Source organism: Cebus imitator, unplaced genomic scaffold, assembly GCF_001604975.1.
Source record: "Cebus imitator isolate Cc_AM_T3 unplaced genomic scaffold, Cebus_imitator-1.0 Scaffold15, whole genome shotgun sequence".
Lineage (NCBI taxonomy): Eukaryota > Metazoa > Chordata > Mammalia > Primates > Cebidae > Cebus > Cebus imitator.
The window spans coordinates 6,046,981-6,061,935 of NW_016107330.1; the positions used below are offsets into that span (position 1 = coordinate 6,046,981).

The 14,955-nt window shown below is 50.3% G+C and overlaps 1 protein-coding gene across 14 annotated transcripts in view; it reads left to right on the forward strand.

Moving 5' to 3' along the window:
• The window catches only part of FHAD1 (forkhead associated phosphopeptide binding domain 1), a 162,584-nt gene that overhangs the window by 101,736 nt on the left and 45,893 nt on the right, over positions 1 to 14,955 (forward strand). For 12 of the 14 annotated variants that reach the window (XR_005196334.1, XR_005196336.1, XM_017504765.2 and 9 more), the window contains 5 exons: positions 824 to 973; positions 4,532 to 4,639; positions 4,871 to 4,978; positions 8,951 to 9,058; positions 11,982 to 12,089. Coding sequence is in view for 12 of the 14 variants with exons in the window: in XM_017504765.2 (XP_017360254.1) it covers positions 824 to 973; positions 4,532 to 4,639; positions 4,871 to 4,978; positions 8,951 to 9,058; positions 11,982 to 12,089 (582 nt within the window). In the remaining 2 variants the exon portion in view is untranslated. The remainder of the gene's footprint in view (positions 1 to 823; positions 974 to 4,531; positions 4,640 to 4,870; positions 4,979 to 8,950; positions 9,059 to 11,981; positions 12,090 to 14,955) is intronic. The other 2 variants (XM_037729913.1, XM_037729933.1) reach the window with 2 other exon arrangements.

Here is a 14,955-nt window from a genome sequence, read left to right on the forward strand (position 1 = left end):
TCATGCCTGTAATCCCAGCACTTTGGGAGGCCAAGGCGGGTGGATCACCTGAGGTCAGGAGTTTGAGACCAGCCTAGCCAACATGGTCTCTACTAAAAATACAAAACATAAATACAAAATTAGCTGGGCATGGTGGTGGGCACCTGTAATCCCAGCTACTCGGGAGACTGAGCCAAGAGAATCGCTTGAATCTATGAGGCAGAAGTTTCAGGGAGCTGCGATTGAGCCCCTGCACTCCAGCCTGGGCGACAGAGCAAAAAAACAAACAAACAACAACAAAAAACCTTATTTACAAAAGTAGGCAGTGGGCCCAATTTGACCTGTGGGCTATAGTTTGTCAACCCCTGGCCTAATCCCTTCTCATTTTTCAGATAAGGACAATTTCAGTGTCACACAGCTAATAGGTGAAGAATCAAGACAAATGTTCAAGCCTCCCGGCTCCTACATGACTGCTTTTTTTTCTCACACTCACCTACCACTTACTGAACACCTACTATGTGCTCAGCACTGTGCCAAAAGCTTTCCATCATTATCTCACTTAATCCTCACAACTCTAAAAGGTTGATAGTTATTTACTTCATTGTCTAAATAAGGAAGTGTCTAGAAACACCTAGAGCTGGGATTCTTTCTAGATTAGAGCTGGGCTGCTTTTTAGATCCAGAGTCTAAATTCTTAACCACTGCATGCTGCATTGTTCTGTGATTTTAAGAAACTTTCGGGGAACCCATTGTCCCCAAAAAGGTAAACAATTGGTAAACAGATGTGGAAAGATTCTTTAGTTAGGGCTGTCCCCCGTCAGCTGTTTGCTTTTCTCTCATTTTAGAGCAAGTTCAGTTCTCAGGAAACTCAGCAGTCTTTACTGCAAGAAAAGCTGCAGGAGCATCTGGCAGAGAAGGAGAAGCTGAACAAGGAGATGCTAGAGCAAGAGGAGAAGCTGAATGCCAAAATCAGGCAACTGATGGAAGAGAGGGCGGTAAGGCGGTCCCTGCCGTTTGCTTTACTACTGGAAACTGATAAAATGGTCTTTTCTGTGGGAAGTTGGGGGTGCGTGCTTAGACAGAGAAATCTCAGCTATTCTGTTTGGTGCTGTGGAACTAAATTAATTAAACAGAGTGAATAATTGGGAAGGATTTAACCTGAAGTTTGAATTCTAAAACGCACAGCAAAAGCAACTTGAAAAGGCAGCATGATTGAAATTTCAGGAAACCGTGCCTTGTTTGTATATGTATTGCAGCCGGCTTTATAAAACTGAGTCATCGCTGCGGGTCCTGGTTTGTAGCTGACAGACTGTTTCTAAATGTGCACAAGATCAACTTCAGATGACAAATTTCAGTCGTTTGCTTTCTCTTTATGCATGTCAGGGGAAACAAATGGCCAAAATTGCTACTGACTTTTCTAGAAACCAGGGCAGTTTGAAGACAGCAGTGACTCTCAAACCCGAGGTGCCCAGGAATTGTCTGGGATCTGGTTAAGGTGCAGATTCGCTCTCAGCAGGCCTGGGTCGCAGCCGGAGACACTACATTTCCAACAAGCTCCCAGATGATGCTGATGCTACCAGTCTGCAGATCCACATTTTCTTAGGGCGAAGTCTTAGAGGAAGGTTTTCTTAAAGTTTCCTGATAAGAACCACCCGGATGCTTTGCTAAAAATAACAAATCTTGTTCCCCACCCCCAGACCCATTAAATCAGAACATCTGGAGAGGGCCAGGAACTGCATTTAATGAGCTGATTCTCGTCACTGTCCTAGAGTTACCCCCTTTTTTTTTTCTTAAGCTGGGGTCTTGCTCTGTTGCCCAGGCTGGAGTACATTGGTGTGATCACAGTTCACTGCAACCTCAAACTCCCAGGCTGCAGTGGCCCTCCCACTTCAGCCTCCCAAGTAGCCGAGACCACAGGCATATGGCACTACACCCAACTAATTATTATTATTTTTTTTTTTTTGTAAAAGTGGGATCTTGCTACATTGCCCAGGCTGGTCTTGAACTTCTGGGCTCAAGCAATCCTCCCACTTCAGCCTCTCAAGTAGCTAGAACCATAGACACATACCAACCACCATGCCCAGCTAATATTTTTATTTTTTGTAGAAATGGGGTCTCTCTCTCTCTGTGTTGCCCAGGCTGGTCTCAAACTCCTGGCATCAAGTGATCCTCCCACCCCAGCCTCCAAAAGTTCTGGGATTACAGGCATGAGCCACTGTACCCGAGGGCCGGGCCTTTTTGTTTGCTTGCTTGCCTGCTTGTTTGTTTTTTGAGCCAGACTCTCACCCTGTCACCCAGGCTGGAGTGCAGTGGCATGATCTCAGCTCACTGCAACCTCCACCTCCTGGATTCAAGTGATTCTCCTGCCTCAGGCCTCCCAAGTAGCTGGGCCTACAGGGGTACGCCACCACGCCCAGCTAATTTTTGCATTTTTTAGTAGAGACAGGGTTTCACCATGTTGGCCAGAATAGTCTCTATCTCTTGACCTTGTGATCCGCCTGCCTCAGCCTCCCAAATGCTGGGATTACAGGCATGAGACACCGTGCCCAGCCGGGTTGGCCCTTTTTGATATTCAGGGACCCCTCCCATGAATTTTACTGTCTTTATGACTTGTCATTTAGGAGATTTAAAAATACTAATGCTTTGCACCTCCCCCCTCACTCTCCAGGTTCTGATCTAAGTGGGGTGGGGGTGTGGTCCCACTCGGGACACCTAGGTGATCTCAAAGTGCAGCCAGGGTTGCGAGCCACTGTTGTGGGTGGGCATGAAGCAGCGTGTGCGTGGTGTCCCCCCCCCGCCGCCCGCAGCTCCCTCAAGACAGCGGCCCCAGATCCACCGGACCCTGACTCTTCCAAGACATCTCCTTCCTTCCCCAGAGAAGGACTGGACCTGCCACCTTCCCCATCCTTCCCCAGCTCCTTCTCTATCACACACGCCTGCCCTCCAGACCTCTGCTGCTTTCACCTCCATCCTCAATGTGTGTCCAGTTACCCCAAGACATCGGTCTCCTCCTCCTCCCTCCTCTCTTTGCCTCTCTCTGTGCTTTTCTGCATTCGTGAAATAAAAGATTAGAAAGGAAGAGCCATCCGACCAAATCATGTACACTCCACATAAAGGTAATATTAATGATAGCTATAAATCAAGGCCAGCACATTTTGAAGACCATTTAGACATGGAAAAAGCCAGCACCGTTCATTCCATAGAGAAGAAAATAAAACCAGAAAGTACCTAGAAATCTTCAAAATCTTCACAAAACTCTCCACCGACTTCCTCCCTCCTCTCTGATTACTTTCTCCTTGCGACACCGGCATTCCAAAGGGCTTATTTCTTATTTCTCTTTTGAATTTTGGATTGACTTTTTCCATTGTCAGGGTCTGGTATTTCAGCACCCCCATGTTAAACACTGCGTTGGATGCCTGCTTGGGCTTCCTAGACACCCACGGCGACACGGCCGTGGCAGTGTTTTAAGAGCTGGCGTCAGCCCCTCTTTCAAACCTGCAAACCTCGGTGCACCCCACCCTCCTTGCAGAGGGAGGAAGCGACATCAGGCACCTGCCAGACAGACGGTGACACTCAAAGGTCACCCTTCCTCCGACACTCAGATTGATGGACTTGACCCTGGGGACTCCTAAGAAAGTTACCTCTTAGACTTCAGTGCCAAGTGTCCTGACTTTGATTGAACCTTCGTCAGACCTTCTGACTCCCATCACTCACCCTTTCTGAAAATACATGTGTCCAGACTCGTTAAGCAGGCTCCGCCTCATGAATCTTGTTTTGGCTGAGGACTTTGTTTCAATGGAAAAAGACAAAACAAAAAATTTCTAGATTCCTTTATCAATCTGGCATTCTTATTACCAATTGTTGACAGCAGTCAGTTGATTTGTGCACACACCAATGCTTTAGATCAGGGATTGCTAAAATGGTCCCATGAGGAGCCCGATAGTAAATATTTTCAGTTTTGCAGGTCAGGTGCTCGCTGCTCTTCTACGAAAGCAGCCATAGACAGTACACAGCCAGCATAGTGTTCCAATAAAACTTTATTTGCAAAAACAGACTAGATTTGGTCTGTAAGCCATAGTTTGCTAACCTCTGGTTTAGACCCCAGGCTTCAAAATCAAATGGGTCAGAGTGAGAATCTCTTGCTCATGTGATTTACTAGTAAACTGGGTGGATTCCTTAATTTAAGCCTGTTCCCCCCTCCGCAGGGTGGAAACCATGGCTGTCACTGCGCCAAGCATTTCATGTTCATCAAACCATCCACCCCCTCATATCAACCCAGCACAGGAAAACGATTACTGTCTCCATTGTCCAAGCAGAGAAACTAAGGCTCTGATAGCTTCACTTACCCAGTGCCTTACAGCTAGAAAGGATCAACCTGGGGCTCTACCCTGGGTCTCCCAATTCCGGAGCCCATGCTCTGAGCTCCTAGACTGCCCACAGCCTCCCCAGGGGAGTGCCGTGAGGCATGGAGAGGTAGGCCACGCAGTGCCTGGCAGCGTCCAAATTCCTGCCATGGTAACCTTGTCTATTCAACAATGGTCATTGGTTTCCAGGCTTTGGAGGAAGGCATTACTCAGGAGAGAAACAGAGTGAAAGAGACTTTAGAGAAAGAACTGAAGAGAAGGCAAGAGCAGGAGGACCTCCTGGCCCAGCAGAAGAAGGTACACGTCTCAGGGAGACAGTCAGCTCCAGCCCAAATCAAGGCTCTGCAGCTAGGAAGGGTGGATCTAGGGCTCTGGTCTGGGCCCAGCGGCCCCTGCTCTGAGCTCCCAGGCGGTGCGGCCCACAGTCCTCCCAGGGAGGTGCAGTCAGGAGGGAAGAGGTTACCTATTTGGCGCCTGGCAGAGCCCAGATTCCTGCCATGGTAACCATGTCTGTTAAACAATGATCAGGCTTTGGCGGAAAGCATTACCCAGGAGAAGAAGAGAGTGAAGGAAGCATTAGAGGAAGAACAGACAAGAGTCCAAGAGCTGGAGAACTGCTTGGCCCGCCAGAAGGAGGTATGCTCGGGGAGATAGAGTCGACTCGAGCCCCAGTTGGCTTGAGAGCCATATGGAAGTAAGTTGAGAGCCGCCGACGAGGGGGGTGAGAGCATGGTGGAGGCTTCCTGTATAATTTGCGTTTGGGTGGGCTCAGCTACTTTGGGAAGCGTGGGAAACTCAAGGAGAGAACCCTGGAGTTGTAGCCTTGACAACCAATTGGGAAAAAATTGTAAACAGTGTGAAACACCATCAGGGAGAGAGTGAGCTTGGGAGACGAGTTGGGAATGGTGACATGGGCATCTTCTGTGTTCCAAAGCACAGAAACGGGAGAATGACAGAGTCATGGGACCTCAGGGCTGCACAGACCCTCCACCAGCATAAAGCCTCCGGCCTTCAGCACCACCCCTGAGGAATGCTCTCCAGCCCAGGGCAGTCCGTCCCAGCATGGATGCCTCAGGCTGGCAGAAAGTTTTCCCTTTAGGTTGAGCTGTGTCAAACCCTTACGCCCCAGAAGAGTGTCAGTCCTCCACCCTCCCCTGTGCTCCCCGAAGACACGCCCACTTCCTCTTCCACACGATGACTCAGATGTGTGAAAACAGAGGCGCTGGCACCCTGGCACCCTGCGTCCGCTCCTCCCCAAGCCTAAGCCCCCTGGTCCCTCAGGCCCCTCACAGGACTGCAGCCTGGCGCTGGCCCCCTCTTATGGCCTGTGCTGCTCTCCAGAAGTCACAGACTGGTAGCTTGTGACTAAAAAGGACCTGTGGGTGGTATGTTTGGCCCTGGAATGTTTTATTTTGAACTCATAAAATCTATTTAAAAATTCAGATTTCACCCGGGCACAGTGGCTCACTCTCTGTAATCCCAGCACTTTGGGAGGCCAAGGCGGGCAGATCACCTGAGGTCAGGAGTTCAAGACCAGCCTGACCAACATGGCAAAACCCTGCCTCTAAAAATACAAAGATTAGACAGGCGTGGTAGTGTACACCTGTAATCCCAGCTACTCTAGAGGCTGAGGCAGGAGAATCGCTTGAACCTGGGAGGTGGAGGTTGCAGTGAGCCGAGATCACGCCACTGCACTCCAGCCTAGGAGATAGAGTGAGACCCCATCTGAAAAAAAAAAAAAGTTCAGATTGCCATCCTCTTCTGAAAAGTCAGAAAATCTAGCCCTTTTTTCTACCTAGCAAAAATGGACAAGAAGCCTTACCAGGTAGCAGCAGTTTGCCACAGTCCTCACCACTCCCTATTGCATTAAACACAGCCCACGTCACTGTTTCTATCTGTATGGGCTTCATAGGCATTTGAGTTTGCCACCCATCACCCACTTTCTTCCTAAAGGGAGGCAGCCAGAACCACCATTCTCCAGCCATGGTAGCCTAGGGTAGAACTCTTCCCCTCCCTCACTGAAGATGTTCTACTTCTGTTAATACATCTAAACTGACTTTTGGGAAAGCCCTGATACATTTGTAGATTCATGTTTAGCTTGTGGTCACCCTCAGATCCCTGATCCTTTTTCACGTGTGCTTTCATGAATTCCTCAATCCTGACACAGCGCAGAGGAATGCGGGCTTTGCAGCCAGATGAGACGTGAGTTCGAATCCACGCCGGTCTAAACTTCCTGATTGCGGCTGATCTGCCGCTACCTCCCTTCTCGAAGGGCTGGCTGTGGCCTCAGATTTGGCCTCCAGAATTATTGCTGAGTAAATGGCAGCTGCTCCTACTGTCTCTCCTGCCACCTGTGCCCCTTCTTCTGTTTGGGCATTTGTTTTCCAGCAGCCCTCACTCCTCAAGTATATTCCTTGCCCACCCACCACTGCAGGAGAAACAAAAAGACCTCTGGGCAAAGCCTGTGCCATCTGACCCGACCCACGACAGGAAAAGGTTCTCCCTTGGAGTCTGACACAGCTGTGCCCTGCAGCCCTCTTGCAGAGCATCACTGAGGTTTGCTCCCAAGTTATTTCTCCAGGGATGGGGATGAGGAGGAGGGTCTCCAAGGAGTCACTTGAGTCAAATGCCTCAAGGGGCCAACAGCAAAGGCCTGGGGAAGATCCTTGAATTTAGAGACTTTGAGGTCATGGGGCTCAGGAGACAAATGTAAGCGTCCTTGCAGAGGGGATCTGTGGTTGGGTCACCCCTGACCTGTTAAAATGTCAGCCTACTTCTGGCAGAACCTCTCTGTGGCTTCCTATTGGGGGAACTTGAGAGAACAGCCCCAGCTACAGGCTCCATTCAACTGCCATTGGTGATTTGATTTTCTTTTTTTCTGTCACCCAGGCTGGAGTACAGTGGCACGATCTCAGCTCACTACAACCTCTGCCTCCCAGGTTCAAGTGATTCTCGTGCCTCAGCCTCCCGAGTAGCTGGGACTACAGGCACACATCACCGTGCCTGGCTAATTTTTTGTATTTCTAGTAGAGACAGGGTTTCACCATGTTGGACAGGCTGGTCTTGAACTCCTGACCTCAAGCGATCTGCCTGCCTCAGCCTCCCAAAGTGCTGGGATTACAGGCGTGAGCCACCGCACCCGGCCTGATTTTGTTTTCATTGCATCTTCCACCACATTATCAGGGTTTTTAAGGACGACAGAATCACTAGGTCATAATCTGGGTCTTGAGGTCGTGTTCAAAGTTAATTCTCATTACCTGTTGTGAACTTGGGAGCACAGCAACTGAGCAGGTAGGGCCTGAGTGAGCCAGGCAAGGCCTCTCTTCCAGGTAGCACCTGTCCCGTCTGCAGAGAAAGGGCTGGCGAGTATAGACGCAGAGTCAGACACAGCAGAGCCAACTCTAATTCCCCAGGAAGTGCCTCAAAGTCTCTTTCAGAATTCACAGGAAAATGTCCTACCCTGAAACCCACTTTAAAGGATCCAAATAAACGTGAAATTCTTCGGATGCCACTTTTCTTCTGCTTTGTTTAAGGCTAGTGTTGGGACAGCAGAGTGCTAGCGTTTTGTCAACTATTTTTCACTGCAAAGTGTGTAATATCTCAGCCATACCCTGGATTAAAGACTGCTTGCAGGCTCTTCTGGGGCCCTAACCCCTGGTTATCATGGAAATCACGCTCCGAGCTCTAAGCGCCTGACAGTCAGCCTGGTGTTTGAAAGGCAAACCGTTGGAAAATCGAGGTGGCCTTTCTTGTGACCGGAAGCAGGCTGGCAATGTATTTCCTTTGGTGATTCACATTAAGCTGTTTAGTTGAATAGCTTAGCAGCAAGTAACTTCCTGGACAAACTTCTTGATTAGGGCCACCAAATACTGGCCACACTTTCTTCCCCACACCCTACCAGAACATCGCTTATCCCTTCTAGAAACTGGCATATTGTGGCTCATTAATTGGGCATACTGCCCTTCTCTTGAAACTGAATTCTGTTGAAGAGATTCATTTCTGGTTCAAGCGATTCTCCTGCCTCAGCCTCCCGAGTAGCTGGGACTACAGGTGCGCACCACCACACCCAGCTAATTTTTGTATTTTTTGTAGAGACGGGCTTTCACCATGTTGGCCAGGCTGGTCTCAATCTCTTGATCTCATGATCCGCCCACCTGAGCCTCCGAAAGTGCTAGGATTACAGGCATGAGCCACCGCGCATAGCCAAAAATTCCATTATTAACGAGACTCTTCTTTTGATCAGAAAGGCTATTTGGCCCCGTGATAGGAAGCCGCCCCACTGCTCCCCCGTTCCCTGTCGAGAGCTCCGTATTCCAGCTCCGTGCTTTCCTCTGTGCAGGCTTCAGATCTGGCCACACGGCTGACAAAGGGTGTGGCTTTGAGCCCTCTCTGCCTTTCTGTTCCTCAGTTTCCTCATGTGGAAAATGGGCCACTCTCAGCACTTCTCCGACAGAGCTGCTGTGACACTGAAGGGCTGGCCGGGGGCCTGGGCGTATCTAATAGCCGCCCGGACACTCTGGCTGTTATTGTTACTGTTATTATCTTATTAGTAGCAATTTCCCCCCTGAAATGTGCAGGCCACCAAGAGGACTTGTCCTTGACTTCCAGGTTTTGGAGAGCAGCATGGCCCATGAAAAAAGGAGAGCAAAGGAAGCCTTGGAATCGGAAAAGAGAAAAGTTCAGGATCTGGAGAACCACTTAACCCAACAGAAGGAGGTATGATCAGCAGCAGAAAAGAACCTTCTGGAAGAAGCAGCAGCAAAGCCAGATGCCCTGGAGGAGTACAGTGGGAAATGGGGCAGACCTCCCTTTGAAGTGGCCAAGATCTGCCAGTGACTGGCCGTGTGACCTCGGGCAGATCGCCATATTCCCACCCCTGTTTCCTCATCTGTAAAATGGGAATGCTAACAGTCCCTGGCTCAGCAGGTTAAATGCTATCAGGTATAAAGTACATAGGACCACACCCTGCAGCCTAGAGGGCCCTCGGGAAGCGTTTTCTGCTCTTTGGCTCAGCCACCTAGGAAAGAGGGACCCTCCCCAGGAGAGAACCCTGGGTTTCAGCTGGGGTCAGTGACTTAGCCAACGTCGTCCTCACAGTAGAAAGGCATGTGTGCCACACCCGGCATGGCCACAGGAGAAAGCACTGCTCCTGGCCCGGCCTCCTGGTGTCCTGGACTCTGAGGCAGGCCCTCCCAGGACTGGCTGAGGAGTAAAACACACAAAGAACGCAAAAAGAGATGGTGCAGGTAGGTGCATGGTAAACGCACATGGTTGTCACATCAAGCCCCAGGGATCAGTGCCTTCTGGAGTGGACAAGAAGATGGGCACCCCAGGACAGAAAGATGCTGGGGAGGCCAGGAGGGGTCAGAGCTGGAGACATCCACATCCACCCAACCCAACGTCACCAGCCTGAGGACCTGGCCCACCCAGACACACCTGCCCAGAGCAGCATGAAAAGCAGGCCCTCAGGTCAGCCTGGGTGCCTGGGTCACAGCCTGGAAGTAAGAGCCGGGGGTGGGAGGGGTGGTCAGGAGGAGATCACTCAGGGACCTACAATGGCATCTCCATGAGCTGGGCTTCGGGAACAGAGGTGGCACAGACACACACATGCCAGCCCCCACAGAACTTCTAGAAACAGAACTGATGGCTCTGATGGTTCAATTCGGTTTCATTCATCTGCCCATAAATATTCATTTATCCACCCACCAATTTCAGTTTCATTCATCCACCATGTGCCAGGCTCGGTTCTGGGTGCCGTGGACACCATAGTGAGCAAGACAGACCAGAGCCAGGCTGCTCAGATCTTCCATCCTAGTGCTGGGGAGACAGACGTCCCGTAGAAGCAGGGGCCGCACCAGGGCCACAAAACCAAAGCTGAGGAGCAGGCTGGAGAGTGCCCGAGGGCAGGACCACTCAGGAAGTGACATTCCAGTGAGAACTGGAAGGAAAAAGGAGCCTGGGTGCAGAGAAGACCACTGATTAAAGTGACACAGGTGTGAAGGTCAGGACTGAGCTTGCCAGGAGGTAGACAGGGGAGACTGGGTGAGGAATGAAACCAAAGCTGGCCCAAGATGGGAGGCACCAGGACACAGGGGAGGGAAACAGGTGGGAGAGGCAGGGAAGGAGCCGCAAACTGTGGGGAGTTAAAGGGTCCATTCTGGACTCAATTCTCAGCTCTGCCCTAACAGACTGTGTGACCCTGGGCAAGCCCCTTGCCCTCTCTGTGCCCTCATGTGTCATGTGGGTCTGGTGGCAGAACTGCCCTACAGGTGTAATATGAGGAGTCAGTGCATCTGTGGCTTGGGATGCATCCTCGCTGGTGAGGTCAGAGTCCAGGTGGGATGGGCGGTTGAGTGGGTACAGCAGGGGGGGGCTGCGCAGCCTTAAGCAAAGCCCTTGGCAGTGGGACGATGCCAAGCCCATGAAGGAAGTAAGGTCAGAGTCCAGGTAGGCAGAGGGAGCACAGACACGGGAACAGCCTCACTAAGGGGTGGGACCCAAACTGTGGTCACCGCTGCCCCCAGAGCCTCCCTTATACATATGGGCCAGGGATGGGGTCCTGAAGCTCAGGCTACAGCCAGGCAGTGGCTCACACCTGAAATCCCAGCACTTTGGGAGGCCGAGGCAGGTGGGTCACCTGAAGTCAGCAGTTCAAGGCCAGCCTGGCCAACATGATGAAACCCTGTCTCTACTAAAAATACAAACATTAGCCAGATGTGGTGGTACAACTGTAATTCCAGCTACGTGGGTGGCTGAGGTGGGAGAATTGCTTGAACCTGGGAGGCAGAGGCTGCAGTGAGCCAAGATCTCACCACTGCACTCCAGCCTGGGCAACAGAGCGAGATCCCATCTCAAAAAAAAAAAAAAAAAAAAGGTTGCCATAATCCCATTTCCCCCCAAATAAACATCATTTACATTTCAGTACATACCCCTCTGGTCTTCTGTTGTACATATATACATATATTTAAAATGCTTTTCTTGTGAACTTTATGTTGGTAGGGAGGGAGTATAATTGCAAGAGTTTCAACAGCTAGCTGCAGATAGCGTTTTTCGAGCCCACCCTAACTATTTACCTCCCAGGGCTTGTACAGGAGAGTCTGGCTTCCAACACTCTCCCCATCACCAAGTCTGTGGGATTTGTGTTCTCAACTCTAACTGACCTAGACAGGAATTTTGGAAACCCACGCCTTCGTAGACTGGAAGTGGCTGCCTGGGTCCTCCTTTGGCATGGGTCTGCAGGGACAGAAGGCACGTCCCAGCATTATCTCTCCTGCCGCACCTCCCAAAGAGCCAGGTACTTCCAACAAAGGCCAGCATTGGTGCCAGCACATCCCGGTTTATTCAGTGACTCAACGCCAAACAGCAGGACCCAACCTCTCACCAGCATGTCACTTCCTGAACACCAGCCCTGAGATCTTGAAAGATGACTCACTCCTTTACGCACATGACTAAGATATGGCTCTGAGGTTCTCACAGGGCAGGTGTGCCACAGTTTTCACCTCTGTCCCCAGTGGGCACTTGAGATCTTTCTCCCAAACCCTGACTTGGTGGCTTCAATGGTGACTCAACCTGGTTTCCCTTTGCGGTGTCATCTCCCTTTGAGGGCACAGGCCCTCAAACGACTTCCTTTGACTTCCAGATCTCAGAGAGCAGCCTTGCCTACGAGAAACACAAAGCAAAGGAGGCCATAGAGAAGGAAAAGAAAAAGGTGCAAGACCTGGAGAATCGCTTAACCAAGCAGAAAGAGGTATGAGTCGCAGGGAGGGAGAGATGAGAGGGCCCAGCATGGTGCAAGGCAGTGCTCTGGAGCCAGGCTCTGGGTTCAAATCCTACCTCTCCCCATCCGTGGCTGTGGCACTTTAGGCAAGTACTCTACCGTCTCTCTGCCTTAGTTTTCCCACTTATGAAATGCAGATGATACCCACAGATCAATCTCCTTGAGTTGTTGTGAGACATGACTGCAGTTATACACGCAGAACACATGGAGAGGCACCCAGCACCCAGCGCTCCACGGGGACGTGTCAGCCGCCCATGTTAGCATAACGAGCTCATGGCTGTGGAGGGGCAGGATCCGAAGCCAGGACTGTCTGACTCCCGAACCCTAAATCATCACCTCTCCCTCTCTACTGCACTTCAGCTTTGTGTGGGCTCAGCTGCCTGGCATAAGAAGGGAGATGTTGGCCGGGCACCCAGCACTTTGGGAAACCAAGGCAGGTGGATCACTTGAGGTCAAGAGTTCAAGACCAGCCTGGCCAACATGGTGAAACCCCGTCTCTACTAAAATTACAAAAATTAACTGGGCTTGGTGGCAGGTGCCTGTAATCTCAGCTACCATATTACCAGCTTGGCCAATATGGTAAAACCTCGTCTCTACTAAAAATACCAAAAAAAAAAAAAAAAAATTAGCTGGGCGTAGTGGCAGGCACCTGTAATCCCAGCTACTAGGGAGGCTAGGAGAATCGCTTGAACCTGAGAGGTGGAGATTGCAGTGAGCCAAAATTGTGCCATTACACTCCAGCCTGGACAACAGAGCAAGACTCCATCTCAAAAAAAAAGAGAGGAGATGCTAGGGTACAGACACCTGGGTTTCTGATCACTTTGATGTCAGTTTTCCCAGCAGAACTTGTCATCATAATTATCATCACCTTCCTAATCCAAATGCATTTACTGTTTTTGTTTTTGTTTTTGTTTTTGTTTTTGTTTGGAGACAGAATCTCACTCTGTCTCCAGGCCTGGAGTACAGTGGCGTGATCTCAGCTCACTCCTACCTCCACTTCCCGGGTTCAAGCAATTCTCCTGCCTCAGCCTCCCTAGTAGCTGGGATTACAGGTGCCTCCCACTACGCCCAGCTAATTTTTTTTTTTTTAGTAGAGACGAGGTTTTACCATATTGGCCAAGCTGGTCTCAAATTCCTGACCTCGTGATTCACCCACCCCAGCCTCTCAAAGTGCTGGGATTACAGGCGTGAGCCACCACGTCTGGCTACCTTTACTGTTATCACTGAGAATTGTAAATGCAGTAGGAATAGAAGTGGATTGTGCACGTGACCCTGTCTTACCCTGCAGGTACCTCATAAGCAGTAGGGCATAATTGGCTTCTGCTGGGTCCCAATAGTACAAGGCGTGCGCGCGCGCGCACACACACACACACACACACACAATGACCAATTTGTCAAAGTCAAAGCAGGTGACAAACATGCATCCTGGCAATAATGGGTTAAATTTAAATATAGGTGACTATGACTTCAAAGGATTTTCGGGACCAGCTAGGACTAAAAAGGTCTCTATTCACATCAAACTGGGATCATTTTCTTCAAAGAAAGGTTTGCAAACATTAGCATGCATTCAAATCTTGGGGGAATTTATTTTAAATGCCTGTTTCTTGGACCCCACCCCAAGAAATTCTGATCCCCTGTGAAGGACAGACTCAGGAATCTGCATGTTTCATAAGCAGTCCATGGTGCTGATGCACTTTAAACAACACTGCTCTAGGGAGGATAGTCAGGAGGGCCTGTCAGCCCTGGACACCACTCTTTAAGAGGGTCGTTCAGTAACTGGCCATGTGTCCAGAGAAGGTAGATGAGAGTTGGGTGAAGTGATGCGGGACTTCTCAGCCCAGGGCCATCAGGATCACAGAGGACCCCTGCGGGGAGGCACGTGCTGCAGGCTGTGGGAGAGCCTGAGAGAGGCAGTCGCTTCCCAAGCAGCCATGTCCTCCACATGATGGACCATGGATCGCCCATGAAACACACTACGGGTAGGCGAAAAGGAGAGGTTAAAGCATTAAAGGTAGGTAACCTGGGACATAAAATGGATCGGGAATGAGACTAATGCAAAAAAAAAAAGTGTATCATGGAATCAATGAATGAGTCACAGTTTTTACTCTAGCAGTTACAGTGCAAGGGAAAACCCAGCTGGTTGCACAGTTTACCAGACAAAAATGGACCAACCACTCATGGAAATACGACCATTCTTGGAACCAGACCAGCGAGAATCTCTCCTAAGCGTCATTATATAGAGGATTCTGCAACAAGCAGCCTTCTCAGCAATATCCTTAGAACAGTGACACCAGAAGGTGGCGTCTCGGCTGGGCACAGTGGCTCATGCCTGTAATCCCTGCATTTTGGGAGGCCAAGGCCGGTGGATCACCTGAGGTCAGGAGTTCAAGACCAGCCTGGTCTCCTTTGTTCTCCTGTCCTTGAACAAGCTGCTGAGTAGCCGGCAGGGAGCAAAGATGCCAGGCTGTGTGACTGCCCATAGCAGGGCTGCGTCACAGCTCTTCAAAGAAACAAGTGCAGTTTGTTGTGGATTCTCTGGGACACCTGGGGCGCGTCACTGAGCTGCGTGTGGCAAGCTGTTCTCTGGGATGCCTGCCTGTGTCCCCAGGGAGCACCTCCTCGGCCAGGTCTGTATGTGCTCTGCTGTGGGATTTCCTAACGGTAACAGTGAGGTTAAGACCCTGAACAAGAACCAGACAGGGTTAAGCAGAGGTACACGGAGGATGCAGCAACTCCCAGGCGAGGCTCGTGGGAATAACATGATAAAACGGCACAGGTATTTTATTTTTTGAAAAACAATGTTTTCTTTCCTGATCACAAAAAAAAACCACACCTG